General features: G+C 38.4%; 3 protein-coding genes across 3 annotated transcripts; 1 reads left to right on the top strand and 2 right to left on the bottom strand.

Annotated features, from left to right (window-relative positions):
• Positions 1-4,830: 4,830 nt before the first annotated feature.
• On the bottom strand, positions 4,831-5,867 carry LOC105445972 (5-hydroxytryptamine receptor 1B-like). Its single transcript, XM_011682203.2, has 2 exons — positions 5,683-5,867; positions 4,831-5,240 (listed from the first exon to the last, which is right to left on the bottom strand). Exons 1-2 carry the CDS (start codon positions 5,852-5,854, stop codon positions 5,005-5,007), a joined length of 408 nt encoding a protein of 135 aa, XP_011680505.2. The 5' UTR covers positions 5,855-5,867; the 3' UTR covers positions 4,831-5,004.
• Positions 5,868-6,742: 875 nt separating this feature from the next.
• LOC115927873 (5-hydroxytryptamine receptor 7-like) lies at positions 6,743-8,577 on the bottom strand. The gene is made up of 3 exons (XM_030994172.1): positions 8,480-8,577; positions 7,579-7,792; positions 6,743-7,216 (listed from the first exon to the last, which is right to left on the bottom strand). Exons 1-3 carry the CDS (start codon positions 8,575-8,577, stop codon positions 6,743-6,745), a joined length of 786 nt encoding a protein of 261 aa, XP_030850032.1.
• Positions 8,578-10,345: 1,768 nt separating this feature from the next.
• On the top strand, positions 10,346-15,883 carry LOC575877 (tubulin polyglutamylase ttll6). The gene is made up of 2 exons (XM_011682202.2): positions 10,346-10,457; positions 12,931-15,883. Exon 2 carries the CDS (start codon positions 13,089-13,091, stop codon positions 15,402-15,404), a length of 2,316 nt encoding a protein of 771 aa, XP_011680504.1. The 5' UTR covers positions 10,346-10,457; positions 12,931-13,088; the 3' UTR covers positions 15,405-15,883.
• Positions 15,884-16,902: the final 1,019 nt, after the last annotated feature.

Below are 16,902 nucleotides of genomic sequence, written 5' to 3' on the forward strand. Positions count from 1 at the left end.
AATAATGAGGACGTAATATGTTTGGTGGTAAATAAAATGATGATTAAGCCGTCGACAAGGAATCTTTTTGGATAGTGCTTTGTTTATGGTGGCGAATTTATTACCTTACAAATCATTGGATGCGAGATCAGGAAGTTTCCTCCATCAAAAACGGAGAGGAGAGAGAAAGACATTCCTGAAAAGACCACACCCAGGTCAGCCACGCATAGATTCAGGATCAAAATAGTGTGGCCAGTCTGCCGCAGACTGCGCGTGCGCAGGATGACGAAGATAGTTGCAGAGTTAAGGCATATCGATGCCAGTTTGATCATGATAAGGCTGTGTGGTTCAATTTTTTGAGTAATAATAGAGGGAAGAATGTTATTGTATAACACTGGGAAAACAATTATTATGTGTTTTTTTAATTCAACTAAATAACGTCACACATAAATAATGGCGTTATGATTAATATTAATAAATCACATCGGGTTAAAAGGCAACTTGCATAAAAGCCTTCTTCAGATGAAATGTATAACGCAGTTTTATGTAAGGAAGAAAACCTCTTAATACTTTATAATGGATTGAAGAAAGAATAATGCAACAAAAATAACAATTATTCTCACCTGTTTTTTCTTAAGCTTTTATACTAATTGTTGTGCTTTATGTGTTTCGTTAGAGTTATATTGTACCTCCTTTTGCTCAACCTCTTTCTTCTTGTTCTATTTCTCTCTCATTCTTCGCTGTCGTATTTTATCCTTTTTAGTTCTAGTTTCTTATTTTAATTTGCTCCTCTTCTTCTCTCATTCTTATTTCCATTCTTCGTAGTTGTTTCATCAAGTTTTCATTTTAAAATAACTTGTCATACATAGATACCTAGACCATGGTCCCATTCAGGGGGAAATATTATTACAATATAGGTCCTATTTTGTGTTACAGATGATAAGCTATATACATGGTACAACACAATCAGTTATAAGAGTATTATTTTGGTCGTCGAATACTGATTTACAGAAAAATGATGCACTCGTACAGAGGAATATACAATCACTACGGTTTATAGTCCTTCCATTCCTCCCACCAATTTCCCATCTGCTGATGGGTAATCTGATATCAAGATTTATACTTACGTTGACGACTCCAAAGATTTTGAAAGGATGCTGTCTCTGTAGACCCAACACACCATCACCAATGATGACTGTGTTATTGGCATCATGGTCATCGTTGAACTTCAAAGAATTTGATCTAGGTTCATTAAAACTTTCAACACGTTCATGATGTTTATGACTGCATGTGCATGGGAGAGTACAACCATTCTTATAAGGCACAGTACGACAGATACTTTAGAATGGGATTTGTTTAATGGTCGTTTCAGAATAATGTACGCGGAATAAATTATATGACATGTCTTCGAACTTTCGAAACATGATAAATTTTAAAGAGAATGGGCCTAGGAGAAACCCGGTAACAAGGTGATCAATCTTGACCTCCGACCCATTGTCACGATCGTTACGCACGAACATCCAGAAAAACTTAAAGGCTCGCAATCGTGCCATCCACCAGATTTGTATATTCATGCTGCATTTTCATATTCATTCCAATGTACATTATTGCACGTTATATTCTTATGGATTCACCATTTGATAGCATAAGGTTAGCATGCTCAGCGGCAAAACACGTAGCTATATATGGAGATTTGGTTCTTTTTCAAAATGTGGAATTAAAACAATGAAATGCTGCTTTCAAATTTTAAAGTAGGATAAGAAACGAAAACAAATAGAATGTGGAAGAATCTTCAATATCGCAATATGACATCAATTTCTTAAAAAATAAGTTTTTATCAACAACAAACTAAGTACGTAGGCAGCCTAATGAAAGGTTTCATCTTTATTTATTTAATACATTTTGCTCAGTAACATAACAAACGGTACACATTTTCATACAAGAAATATCAAATAAACCTTAAATTGCCTGAACATAGTTAAGAATGATAATAAAATGTATGCATCACAGGTGTAATAAAAAAAATGATCAAGAAATAGGAAAAAACTACTTGCCTGCTAAATGAGTAGCTTAATTGACATAGTTAAAACTATGGGTTTTCTCGATCTAGATGAATGTTGTCATTACATTTATATTAAAGGGAAAACGGAATAGAGACTGTCATTTTGATTTTTACGGTTTAATTTCATCTCATCCAATACGTATTTTGTAATGCTTAATTTCAATTTTTGTAATAGAAATGTTTGTATAGCAATTTTTAAATACTTTCTCAACTCTTTCGCTCAAACAACTTCCATTTTTTCTTCTCCATTTTCTCCTTTCCACCGTCTTGGTCTTTCAACATGAAAGTGTATTATTACATTAATCTTATAACTTTGTTTTGCAATTTCGATTTCATCTTAACAATGCTAAATAATATCTGCAAAAGTTGACATATTATATGTATTTTAGTTTTGTATATGTTTATATCTCTTTATATTTTTTACTTGTTTGTAAATTGAACATTTTCACCCTGCGAGCTGCTTGATTGATGTGATTTTTCAATAAACCAAATCAATCCAATTCAATACAATTCCATAATTTGTAAATGCTATTTAAGCACTGTTTTTGAAGTTGATGCATTATTAGATGCTGATGAGGAGGAAGCAGAGGTAATCTATGGAAAATGGTGGTTTAAATCTTTACTGCATGGCCTAGGTTAGCCAGTTGACCGTCACCGTCTAACAGTTAACATGTATGATATAATCTACAGTCTACAGTCTCTGGAGCATACTGATCAAATACATTTTTTATTCCTGCTCCTATTCGCATTCATATTTCTGATCCTTTTCCTTTACCTGTTCATAGGCTATTCATATTCTGCACTGTTCATATTGCTATTCCTATTCATATTCATCATACTACTAATATTATTCCGATTCCTTTTCCATTCGTTTTGCTATTCATATTCATATTTTCCAGTCCTATTCCTAATTCCAGTTCCTATATGCCCTATTCCTAATTCCTATTACTATTCACCCCCCCCCCCCCCCCCCCTCTTTCCTATTCTCAATTCATATCGGATTATAATTTTACAAAGTATTACGATGCATGAAATTATTATGCTTTGCATCTCTTCTTAGGCACAGTTGCTTCAAAATTGCCCCTATTACACGGTCATGCATGTGGTTTCTCGATGCTTATAAAAAATAAATTAATCATATTTACTGGATGAGTCAGTGATATTTTAATCAAGGCAAAAAGTTAAGAAAGCCTTACTGTCTTTCTCTGACAGTTTTCAAAAGCAACAGTCATGGCGTCAAAATTGATTGGGAACTTGGGAATAACAATTACCTTAGGTTATTAATCTAAGGCTGACAATTAAAGCAATTGATTGCATTATAAATTATATAACAGCTTATCCAATGCGTCACCATGCTCTTCAACATGATTAATTACTCTAGTGTTGATATAAGTAAAAAAAAAAATTAAAAAAAAAAAAATGTTACTTTGAAGTGAACTGATATCAATCCAATACATTATCGTATCGATTTTGATAAAAGGCGTATACCTTGCTTCGGGAAGGCTCACGGTAGGTGTCAAAATAGAAATATAAGTTTTTCCAGTAATATGAGTGGATATCCCCCCCCCCCCGGAAGCACAAGACAAAACAAATATTAATAATTGGAAATAAACACAGTCAAATGGATGTTTCTTTTTTAATATTCGTATTTTATTGGTTGGCAAATTCTATAAAGACACGTTAATTGTCAAAATACACTTGTTTGATGGCGTTTGATTGTGTTGCTTATGTAAAATCACATGCAAAATATGGTTTTGATTCATTAAGTCGTTTTCAATCAATGCACAAGTTATATATCAATATCTAGTCTAAGACTAAGGTGCATTGGCCTACATTGGATAATAAAATTGTCAAATCGATATTAGCCGTCTTGTCACGTATTTATTAATTGACTTGAAATGAGATTGCTAAAATAAGCATAATAAGTGCAGTGGCGGATCCAGGGGGGGGGGTTTGGGGGGTTGCAACCCCCCCTTGGGCGGCCCAAAAAACAAAAAAAAGAAAAAAAGGGAAAAAAAAGAAAAAAAGAAAGAAAAAAAGAAAGAAAAAAGAACGCACGCTGGAGAGAAACCCTTTCAAGTGCAAATATTGTGAGAAGATATTCAACTCATCTGGTAACTTAACCAAACACATGATAACTCTGGATATAACTATGTATTAAACTGTTACTTGATTTAAAAAGACGTTATCATGCACTGCTTTTTATGGTCTCCATTGTGTTAATAGATGCCAGGAAAACATCACTTACGGGGTTCAAATAAACACCCCCCAAAAAATCGGCTCGTGGACGATGCTCCGCATCGTCATTATTTTGGTCAACCCCCCCCTTAGCAAAAAGCTAGATCCGCCCCTGAAGTGTTGACTACAAAGTTCAGTTAAGGGGAAACCACACTACATTTCGATGACTTACAGTAAGTTGGGAAGTTGTGTATAAAGCAATTGGTGTAAGCAGGATAAGATTTAACGATTGTTGCAGCTTGTCGCATCGTTCTACCAATGCCCTGATAACCCTAATAACTATTTACACGATTACACGATTCAGAGCGACATTCTTCAATCGTGTAAATTTACACGATTACACAGTTACACGATTGTTACATCTGGTCGAATCATCTCACCAATGCACTTAACTATTTACACGATTACACGATTCAGAGCGACATTCTTCAATCGTGTAAATTTACACGATTACACAGTTACACGATTCAGGTGAATCGTGTAAACCGTGTAATCCTAAAAATAAATCGTGTAATCGTTTTGCGGAGATTTTCGGCGTGTACTGTAAAAGGCTTATCAGAACCTCGGTAAAAAGATTCAAATCCAAACAAGGAGGACAGTGTTGGGTCTTTTTAACAAAGTTTTTTCATCTTTCAGGGTATAAGTAATGATAACTTTCCGCTCTAAATTTCTTCGTTCCTTTCAGATTAGTAGTTATTTGATTGACCGTCGTTGATGAAACCGATCTAACGCCGGCACATGCCGACAACTTGCGATTTGGCGTTACGCGCCATTCGGGCCATCTCGGCTCTGACTCGTCTGTTCATTATGGCGTAGATGAGTGTATCAGCCAATGTGTGACAGTAAGCCAGCCACATGGCGAAGACACCGAACCAGTGGGCATCAGTGACCCAGGTGAGGTCTGCATGGTACAGGAGGCTCGGTGTCCAGCAAATGCAAGAAGCAGATATCATCAGGGCAGCTTATGAAAATGAAAACAAAATGGAAATAACATCACTGTCAAAGAAACATATCAAACAATAACGGTATAAGTTCAAGAGTAACACAATTTTAGATGGTTCCTTTTTCTTCTATGACAAATGCCTTATTCATTTGCTAACACAGAATGAAATATATCTTTCGACAATAAACTACCACAATGTGGGCTGACGAAGTTCAAGGCAAGATATTTTTCGGATTTAATCATAACAATATTTGGATATTGGTTCTTGCCATCTATACATAGAACGATAAGCTACACAAATTGTTTTAATCATGCATGACAAACATGATGTCAAATTAGATATAACCTGTCAATCCTAATTATTCATGGTTTGCTCTTATATTTTTTAGTCGATGACAAAAGAGGTTTCAAACATGTTTTGAAACAGTTTCAGAAAAGCAAAGGATTTGTCACGGCTTACTCATTTTCGTTACCCGTCTGTGTTTAAGATGAATTTGTTTTTTACGCTTAACCGTAACTTTCGTTCCGGACGTCGCTACGTCGTCGGTGCTCCGACCGTCTTCATCATCATCTGACTTCCCTAACGGGTCTGATGAAAGCGTTTCCATGACAACAGGAGCTGATGTCTCCATGTTGACAGCTCTAGGTGAGCCCTGTGGGAATTCAGAAGCCTTGCGTGAAGAACAAAAGTGAGGAAAAAATGTCTTTCATTTGTTTGTTTGGTTGATTTCTGTCACACGACATTAGCTCCTTAACCCCAAAGATAGCATAGGCCTCAAACTAATGTACGCCAGAGAAATCATCTGGGATCGTTCAGAGAAAAAAAATCCTTATTACAAAAGTAACCTAGGTTTGCATTACACGACTAACTTTTCTCACATTAGCGTGTGTATTTTATGCATATCATACTCCAAAGAGAAATGTTATTCCACTGTGCATAGTGATTCCATAATGCATAAGTGAGTACTGAGTAGTCCTCATTCAAATCTTTTCGCAAATGGTCTTGTTTTGAGGTTGGTATGAAGGTGGACATTATTACGATTATAATTGTTGCAAGGAACAATAACCAGTCCCCCCCTTATTTAAATGCTAAAAATAATAACAATAACACAATCGCGCATTTGTTTACTTTGAATACACGAAACATTTGCACCCCTTATTCTCTTATGTCTGTAACATACCTGGCAATTGATGAGGAGGAGGAGGAGAATGATGATGGTTTCAAATTTTAGACCTTGAAAACGTCATCAGCTTTCTTTTGGGGACTTTGTTTTTTCGGCATTGTGCCCCCCCCCCCCCTCCCCTTTAGACAAATTCCTCTTTGACCAGACAATTTGGGCCCCGTTGCATAAGACCTTTGAGTTAATATGATAGTAACTACCAGAGTTAAGACAATAATATTGGAGTTAACATCATTGGTAACTACTCTATGGCACGCTAATAAAAGGTGATGAACCATACATTCATTTCTACAAATCATTCAATATTATTGTTGATGGTGTCCCAAGACTTTTTATTTCCTAAGCTACCTTGAACCTTACCTGGGAGTCCATCCGAATTTCATTAGGCCCATTCTCACCCACTGGTGGCTTCGGTTTCACAACCGGCTTTGGCCTGGCCAAGGTGTGCCGAAGAAGACGCTGGTCTCCTTTCCAAAGATAGAATGTGATAGTGCCATAAACTACGATGAACATTGACATAAGAACGGCTCCGGCGATGATCAAGTATCTCTTTGTCCCGATGATATCCCCATAGGGCCCAGCACAGTTCTCAGTTGAAGGCAAATACCCGAAACCTCTCCCCGTTCCAAGAAGCCTTATCGTTGTAATTGACAGTCCGGTGAGCCAAGATACGGCGACCATGACGTATATGCGTCTGCGTGTTGGCGGGAAACGCAGAGCGAAAACTATGAGAAGCAGACGATCAACAGCAATGCAGGATATCAACACGAAGCCGGTGACAGAAAAAGTCAGCGTCAAAAACCCGTTCAGATACTAATGATAAGTAAATAGGATATTGTAATTAATATGTCTATGTTTATGTACACGTATGAATAAATCTTGGAACAAATTATAGGTGTAAATAAATAGATTATCAAGAAGAATTTTACAAAAATTGTTGAGCTTAAATTGTAGAAAATGTACAAAACTAATATTCTCAATTTCTACAAATTTCTGCGTACACAATCATCTAAAGGTGAAGTTCTGCTTTTGTGATGAGGCCATATGGAGGACAAGAAAGACAGCATCATGGATGCTTAACCATTTTTTTAATGCGCAGTTTCCACCCCACCCCACCCCTCCCCTCCCCCTCCATTTAGAAATGCCCTTGAGGTCAATAAATATAGATAGTTTACCTTACAAATCATTGGATGCGACATCACAAATCGTCCTCCGTCAAACACCGAGAGGAGAGAGAAAGACATGCCCAAAAATACCACGCCCAAGTCTGCCAGACAGAGGTTCAAAATCAGAAGGGCGTGGCCGGTCTGTCGCAAACTGCGCGTGCGCAGAATCACAAACATGGTTACCGAGTTGAGGCACGTCGATGCCAGCATGATCATGATGAGGCTGATGTGGTGATCGTGGGAATGGAGAGAAAATATGACTTTAACAACGTGTAAATTTTTTTAAATAAAAAAAGACATATGGTTGACGAATTTGACGAAAGGCACACGAGCGCACTGACTTATGCCTAACTGGTTTCGAACCCGCGACCTCAGCGCTTCGAGACCACTGCTATCCCACTAAGCCATCGCGCCTCCAGTAGAAGACATTAGAAAAAGAAATTGTTAAAAGCGCAAGCACAGAATAATTTTAGATCTCAATATTTTGTATTAATGTTTGGCTAAGGCGAAGTTGTATGAATTCTTTATTTGTCTTCGACCTTATCATTAGTTCAAAACACACAATTAGACAGTTTTGTAGGAGTATCTAATAATTCTGCTCTTTCCCTTTTCCACCTTGATATTTTCTTCTCCTTCTCTCTGTTGTATTTCAAATTGTATTGTTCTTCTTTTCCCCCTTTTGTGTATCTTCTTTTCATTTTCTTTCCCCTTTTCAGATTATTACTTACCTTTACACCATTCCTCCTTCCTTTTCTTAACAACCCTTATTTGGATCATCTTCTCAATTATTCATTCTGTTTACTTCTCTTCTCTATCTTTTCCTTCCCTCTTTTCCTTCCCTCTTTTCCTCCCCTCTAAAGATGGATCCATCTTCTTCTCCCTTTACTAATGATATAGTTGAAATACTCACGTTGACGATTCCAAAGCTTTTGTTATTGCACTATCCTCGGGGTTGTGGATCACTCCACCCGATGTCTGGAAAGAAGGTGTACTTAGCAAAATAGACATCGTTGTAGAAAGAAAATAACGACGATGGCTGTAAGTTTAGGAGTCTAATGGATGCGAACCGGAGCTTTTTAATCGTCATACAACTTGAATTATTACAGCAATTGAATGATAACACAACTTTAAGTATAAGGAGACAGGACATAGCCAAAATGTTCGTGTGTAGGCCTACTCTAGGGACTGATTGCTTCTCTACTCTGAATTTGACATTGATAGCCTTATAGATGTTCAAAAGCATGCAAGATGATAAATGTCTTATAAAAACCTTTAAAATATACACTTGGACTTATAGATTAATCACAATTTCCATGCTAATAATTAAGTCCAAGTGTATATTTTAAAGCTTTTGATGGGCTTTCAAAACAATTGCCATGACATCGAAAATGAATTAGGAACTTAAAAAGTATTTGAGTATCTGACTCCTCAAGTTAATGTAGGTTTTATAATAAAGTAATTAATCTCACTAAATTATCTCAGTTAGTTTAGAGTAAGAAATTATGATTAGTTCAGAACGGTTTCGCACGAAACAAACTCGAAGATTTAAGCTTGGTATCTTTAACACCTAAACACACCCCCTCCCCCCTCCCCCAAAAAAAGATAATAAAACGTAACGAAGCAAAATACAAACAACAGAATATCAAGCAAGACTGAAATAACATGGGTAGAAGTCTTGGTATAACGAGAGAGTGTTGCTTTATGTAGAATACGGCATGATGGTGAGATGCCCCTATGATTTGCAAGAACGACATCCCCACCCTGCCACACCGGGCCCCGCTTTTCTCTCTCATCAATTTGTCACGTGCGGCTTGATGTATTTCGGTTAAAAAAAATTGTTGTTGTCTTTATTTATTTGTTTGTTTCATTTAATTTCATTTTGTTTTCTTTAGGACCGACAATCACCGTCCCCAATCCCCGGTGGGGTCACTCCCCTGCAAAGAGTGACACGTATGACCGTTACCACCAATGCATATAACCCCCTTTTGCGGTCAATTTCAAGGACATTTTGTGAAATTTAACCCCCTTTTTTACGTCAAAACAAGGACAAAATCGTACTTTGGAATACCCCTATTTATAAGATTGTAAGGACACTTTCGCAAATTTACCCCTATTTTACCATATTTCAAGGACAAGACTCGGCTCCGAGAATTTTTCTTCCCCGTGTTCTCTTTTCCCTTCCCGGTTTTCTCTTTTCCCTTTTCCTGACCCCTATTTATCAATTTCGGGGACACATGTGCCCCCCTATTTTCTTAATTTCGAGGAATATTTTGTCCGCGGACATTGCTTGAAATTGACCCCTTTTTCCGCGATTTTGGTAACGGTCATGCGGTCCGGAAGTCACATTGAGTGACCCCACCGGGCCCCAATCGTAAGTATAACAATATTTATCGTGATATGTTTTAAAAGAAAATGTTAGTTTACAATACCCATGGTTTATAAGTCGTGAACGAGGGACGCGCCGCCTGATTTCTAGAGCGCCCTCTCTAGTTGATATGGGTAACTAAGTTACGTACCAACGAAAAGCTGTGCGACAGGTGTGTTTGCCAGCGCCGAATCAAATCTCAAGCGCTGGTAAGCTAGCTTCCTGCACCGGTCACCCGTTATACCCTACCTGTACCCGGCCGAACCCGCTCCGCCGCGCTAGCGGTGAGCTGGGTCGTTGTACTTGGCAAACAAACAGCAGCGAGGTCGAGGAGACGAGTCGGGCGGACCTATTTAAACTGGTCTAGGCCTAGATCTAGAGACATTTTTACTCTGTCATGGACTTTGATATGTTGAAGAGATGACGCTGGAATGTTACTGTTTTAGATCACCGGCACAGCGGGCATTTTATGCATTTGGATTGTGACAGAAACGAAAGAATTTGAATGGCTTCTAATCTACATGTAATGATGTAGGTAACTCATTGACATTGACAGTGATTGTTGACAGTTTTCATGATTTGTTTTTCTGTTGTTTTGGGGGTCTTTTTTATTCATTTAAATTGCAACGTTATTTCAAAGCAAGCATTAGCATGTTCGTGCAGGATTAACTAACTTGAAGTTTGGTGTAGATTTTGAGGAGTTTTGAAGACCCTAACAAACATAGATCTAGAACATAGAACAAACTTAGTTAGGTTGCGTTTATCTAGCAAATTTTTGGCTAGAATCAGGTTTCTCAAACGTCTTTCAGGCAAATTTAGAAGTAGATAAACGCAAAGCCTTTTTCAAACGTCTTTAGATATGGGCATATCTAAAGACGCAAAAAGGTGCGTTTTGAATGTGACATACAGCCAGAATCGCGTTTCTGAGAGATCGATAAACGCAAAGCTGTTTTGAACCTCACATACAAATATGATCACCCAGGTGTTGTGTACAAGCATACGTGTGAAGTTGACCTCCGAGAAACTGTCTGCTTCCCGGGTCAAAACAGCTGGGCAGACACAAGGCCTTAAGGCCTTGTGTCTGCCCAGAAAAATAAATTTATTTTGAATCGTGAAGGGTCGATAAACGCGACATCTCGCAAATCACGATCGTATAGTGGGGTACGATAGTGGGGTTCGATAGTGGGGTACGATATGTACATATCTAGTGGCAAGCCTAGATAAACGCGCTCATAGATCTACAAACAAACATAGAAGTTTAGAACAAACATAGAATCTATGTTTGTTCGTCACAAAAAGAAAACCAGTTGACAATGACTAGATTCTAATAGTACGCTCGTGTAACCAGACACACATACTGTATTACCCTCGATATCCTAACAAGTTAAGTCAGAATGCCAAAGATCCCATCAAAATTCAACCAGGAAATTGTCAATTTAACAACAAAAATTTGATTGTGTCGGTTTTTACATTGCAGAAACAAACAGCTCATACTGTGACTGACTAGATCTAGAGTGGATCACTGGATGTTGGTTGCTTGTTTTGGCCTCTCGCAATGAATGACTATTTTCTATTCAATGTTTAGGTAGGCCTAGTCCTAGGTCTATTTCCTAAAAAAATAGACTAGACTAGGTCTACTTTTTTTTTTTTTTTTTTTTTTTCTTATGGAAAATAGAAAATAGACACCCACAAATTATTTTCAGGCTTAGGATTTGGAACATATAGATCTAGACCCCTCTAGAGTCTAGATGAAAACTGTAGATCTAGGCCTAGAATCTAGTCAGAATTGAAAATACTCAGTGTAGATCTCTAGAGTCTATGCCTAGATCTAGATTTTTTTAATAGTTTCTTTTACTAATTTAAGACTTCAGGTTTTTTATTTTGACTAGGGTGGTGGTTCTGCTGCAGCTGTTCTGATTTGGCAGTGTGGGTCTAAAAACCTCCAATAATAACTTCATATGTACCGGTACAACTTCTATTTGCCTTTTGGCTATATTCGTGTAGCAACATGAGTGTTTTTCATTCAGTCAGATGTCATTATTTGCACAGTGTATTTGATACTCGGTTGTTTCTTTTGTAGTCTTTTAGCCTCTCCATCAAGTAGCCATTTCAGTGTGCAAACATTGATTAGAGACCTCTCTGGTAAAGCTCTAAAGCAAATTTACTGTGTGCAGAGTACAGTTCAATTCACGTTGTTGTAGGGTTTTAACTGATAGACATATTGCTTTTGTTAAACTTCCTTCCTCTTTTATTTTGTTATAGTCTTGTATCATGCTTTACCTAAGTGAAGACAGTTTGCAATATGTACAGTCAAACCTGCTTATTGAGGCCACCCAAGGCCAGGGGAATTTGAAGAAAAAGAGGCCACTATAAAAATGTAGACAGGTGGTCTTTCTAGACAGGTTCTACTATTAAACATACATTTCTCTCTCCAGGGAGGCAAAATACATTGCCACTTTAGAGAATTGGTCCCTAAAACAGGTTTGACTGTATTTATATCCATTTATTTTACTTTTTTATCCATTCAAAGCTTATGTATACAGACCATTTATTGTGTACTTTTTACACAAAAGAATGGTATACTTAATGTAGGTTTTTACAACATCAACAAATGATATCAATTTTATGGATGATGGTATATGGTTACATGTACAGTATATCACTTTAACATTGATGTTTTATTTAGTGCAGTACATGCCCTCACTGAGGAACGTGATTTTAATTATGCCCCTCGCTTGGAATTTTCATTTCAAATTGCTTTTCTTCATTATGACAAGATTAATGTTAACGTAAAGTTCTGATTTGCTATCTCTTCCATCCTCCATATTCTGAGAATAGAAAAATATACACTGTATTAAAGTCATCTATGATTTGTATAAAGATCCGTTGTCCAAATCTGAACATCAGTTCTGTTTTTAATTAAAGGGAGAGATTCATTATTTATTTTTTCTTTCTATTAATCAACCTCTTTTCTATCTTTATCTTTCCATGTACAGATGGTAACACCTTGGTTCCTTGAAGTTGAAACTGCTCTCCTCAGCTACCAATGAAAATTACTAGCTGTTTCATGATTGTATTCAGCAGTTCCATGTAATCAAGTTGCTCATCCATCGGGCCAACAGCATGATGGAGACCAGGTGAGAAAAAGACAGTAATGTTGTCCGACAATCATGGGTGCTCGTCTCCCAGCAACACGAAGCCCCTGATCTTCAGACTCAATGAGAATGGCGTGGGACCCGAGGTGCTGCGAGACGTCCTCCTCGACAGGGGATGGGAGGAGTTTGTGGAGGGAGAGATGGAAGAATTCGACTGGAACCTGTGGTGGCGCAGCAACCGCTTTCGCCTCTGCGATTATGCCGACCTCATGCCATGGCAGCGCTTGAATCACTTTCCCAAGACCATTGCTATAACCAAGAAGGACACTTTGGCAAGGAACATGAGGCGGATGAAGGGCGTCTATGGGTCAGCAATATTCAACTTTACTCCAAATGGGTTCAACCTGCCCAACGACTACACCAAGTTTGTCGCAGAGTACTCCAAAAGGCAGCAAGCAGATAAGGAATCAGGCAAGAAGACTTTGTGGATATGCAAACCTGCTGATTTGTCCAGGGGGCGTGGTATCTTCATCTTCAAAGACCTATCTGACCTGACGTACGACTGCAGTGCTGTCGCTCAAAGGTACATCACCAATCCCCTCCTCATCGGGGGTTACAAGTTTGACTTACGCATTTATGTCTTGGTGACCAGCTTCAACCCTCTGCAGATCTACATGTACCAGGAAGGAATCGTTCGGTTCAGTACAGAGAAGTTTGATCTGACTTCCTTAGGAAACATGTTTTGCCACCTGACAAATACGAGCATCAACAAGTTAGGTCCTTCTTACACTGCTCACAAGGAAGGTGTAGGGCCTGGGTGCAAGTGGAGTCTCACTATGCTAAGGAACTACTTCCGTCAACAGGGAATCAATGATGAAGTCATCTGGCAGAAGATATGCAGCATTGTAACATTGACAATGCTGGCTCAAGCCCCTACTGTCCCTGAGACTCCTGGATGTGTGGAACTGTTTGGCTACGACATTCTGATCGACGATAATCTTAAGGCATGGCTTCTTGAGGTAAACTTCAGTCCTGCGCTAGGTTTGGACTGCACTGTGGACCATAACATCAAGAGAGCACTCATCAATGATATTCTTGACCTCATGAATTTTGGAGAAGGGGATGAGAACCGTGGAGGAGAGAAGTTTGTGAAGCTGAAACAGAAGCAGGTGTACAACTCAAATAGACAAAACTTTGCTGGGAGTGTTCCAAACAAAAGAGTAGTTCTGCCCAAATCCAGAACAAGAGATAAATCTAATCTTGGTTCTGTTGCATCTTCAGGGAGAATCAACAAAGCTGGACCTAAATCCTCTCTATCCAAAGTTTCTTCAAGGAGTAGAGTGTCAAGCAGTGATAAGCTGACCCCTATCAACAAGGAAAGTACTCAAAAAGTTACCTTAAACCCTGCATCCCAGAAACAGATGGCTAACAACTTAGAGGATGATTATGATGGTGAGATAGTGGCTGCTTGCAAGCGAACATCCAGTGAAGTAAGCATGAAGGAGTCAAAGGCCTCTCAAGGAGAGCAGTCTGGCAATAAACCTGAAAACTCTCAGTCCAGTAAGCCAGGCAGTGCCTTACATGCACGTCACATTTTGCCTAGTCTGGAAGATACCCGGAAGCAACTCGACAGCAGGAGGGAGCTGATACGTAGCAGACTTGAGCGAAAGCATACTCCTATTTCTTCACCTCTTCCGAGACCTTCCATCAACTCTCTGAGAAATCCCTCGTCCTCTGACCTCATTGCTGACAGAGGGGACGCAATATCCAGCATGTCTTACAGTAAATCTCAGTCTCAGATGCCACCACCTTCCCGAGGGTCAGGCAACACAGAAACTTTGCAGACCACTCAATATGCAAATAGAGGAACCTCAAGGAGAGGACCTGTTCCTTCATCAGGCAACTCGCAGGGATCGACTTCAGATTCAGATGCACGTTTGAAGAAAACTTCCTCTGTGACAAAGCCCTCGACTACCAGAACCGGTTTAAAGATGGGGGTTAGAGATGGTCTACCATCTATCATGAGAAATGAACAGGGAATGCAGGGCTCCAACGGGAAGGACACTTCCTTTGCTACAAAGAGCAAGTCCTCCCCGTCACCGCCTCAACGGGTCGGAGACTTTGTGCTGACTTTTCCTTTTAACCAGACGACACGCCGTGCCAGTGCTCCTGCTCTTGATATCCGGACCATCATCAAGGAGACCCAGAAAATGCTTCGAAGGTCCATATGCAGGGCACAGTCCACAAAGCGGTTGACGCAAGACTTGTTACGGGAAAAGCAGGAGGTCCCTGGTGGAACCCTAAGACAAGATAGAGAAGTCATTGTGCAATGGGCCCCTCTGATATCACAACCTGTTACAAGTGGTGAAGGTTGATAGAAACTTTGAGATCTATTGTGTTGTAGCAATGCTGCCAAAATGTCTCTGCATATTTTCTCAAAGATTCTTCCTAAATTCTCAACTGAATGACACCGTAAAAGCAAGAAGCCACTCACTGTAGAATATCTTCCAGCCACAAGCTCAGTACTGTAGACTGATTGATCACAATGAACGTGCAGAAAATACCTCTTTTCCACAAAGAATTACTGCCATTTTCTTATTATAGTCAAGAAAAATGACATGTGGTTGTATTTCTATCACGTAAATGTATTTGAATTCAAAATTGTTATCTATGCAGAATAGAATCAGAAATCTTCCATTCTTATATTTACCTCTCTGAAATTATATAGTGAAGAATATGATACTTGTAATACAGCAATACTCTTCATGATCTTCCTTCATTTTTGCCGTACTTGTCAAGTATTTTTCATTTTAGAAGAAAAAGACCTTATTAATATATCAAGCACAAACTCTTCCAAATTTTCCAAATTATATCTAACAAAGGTTGAAGAGAAAAACACTGTATCTAGCAATAACTTATGTACTTACACTGTATGTACTCTTGTATTCATCACATTTTTATGAGTTTGCTATAAATACCATCGCCGAATGGAAATTAGAAGTGTAAGAATTTATATTTAATTGTTGTCTTCCTGTAATTGAAATATGATTCATCTTTGATCTGAAATTGTGAATGTTAAAATCTTGAAATATATGCGCCTTGCTCTGTAATTCATATGGAAACCGTTTCACGAAACTACAAGTTTGCCAACAACCCATTGAAACGTGTATTAAATGTAACATACCGGTACCTTACAATGGGATGTTGGTGAAGTTGTACTTATGATGGTTTCGTGAAACGATACCAAGGTTTCTAAAGCCTTTTCATGTATTCAAGAATGAATTCGAAAATATTTTACTTGATCACGATTACTGGATTTAAAGGCAGTACTACATGTACATGTACACTGTATAATTCTATTCACTTCTGTGAAGTGTTAGATGTCCGTGAATGTACTGTAGTCTGCAGACATTTTTTTCTGTACAAGTGGATGTGATGTATTGGGTAATATTTATGTGCACACATCTGTTTTGTCAGGAGTGGTATTGATCACGATCTGTGTAGAATAAACCTGCTGGACATATGAGACCATAAAATCATTTTCCATTTTCACTGGTTTCCCAAAGTGTTTTATGGTGACCTTTAGTAGTACTACACTACGAATGGACCTAATATTTCCACGTACATGTATCCATTTTAAACCAAAGCTATGTATCCATGTACACATTGAAGTACATATTTGCCTAGTCTTACATCATATGTCTTATTCATGTCTTGGTTTGTTTTTTGTTATGTGTTATTTTTTTGGTGTGTGTGGGGGGGGGGGGGGGGGGCTAATCAGAAGTGCATGTCAGAGAAATTCAAGTGCAAGGGGATAGTTAGAGAGATGTGCATGTAGAATAAAGAAGTTGAAATATGGGATTCCAGGAATGC

The sequence above is a fragment of the Strongylocentrotus purpuratus genome, unplaced genomic scaffold, assembly GCF_000002235.5.
Source record: "Strongylocentrotus purpuratus isolate Spur 01 unplaced genomic scaffold, Spur_5.0 spur5_scaffold_21, whole genome shotgun sequence".
Taxonomy (NCBI): Eukaryota; Metazoa; Echinodermata; class Echinoidea; order Camarodonta; family Strongylocentrotidae; genus Strongylocentrotus; species Strongylocentrotus purpuratus.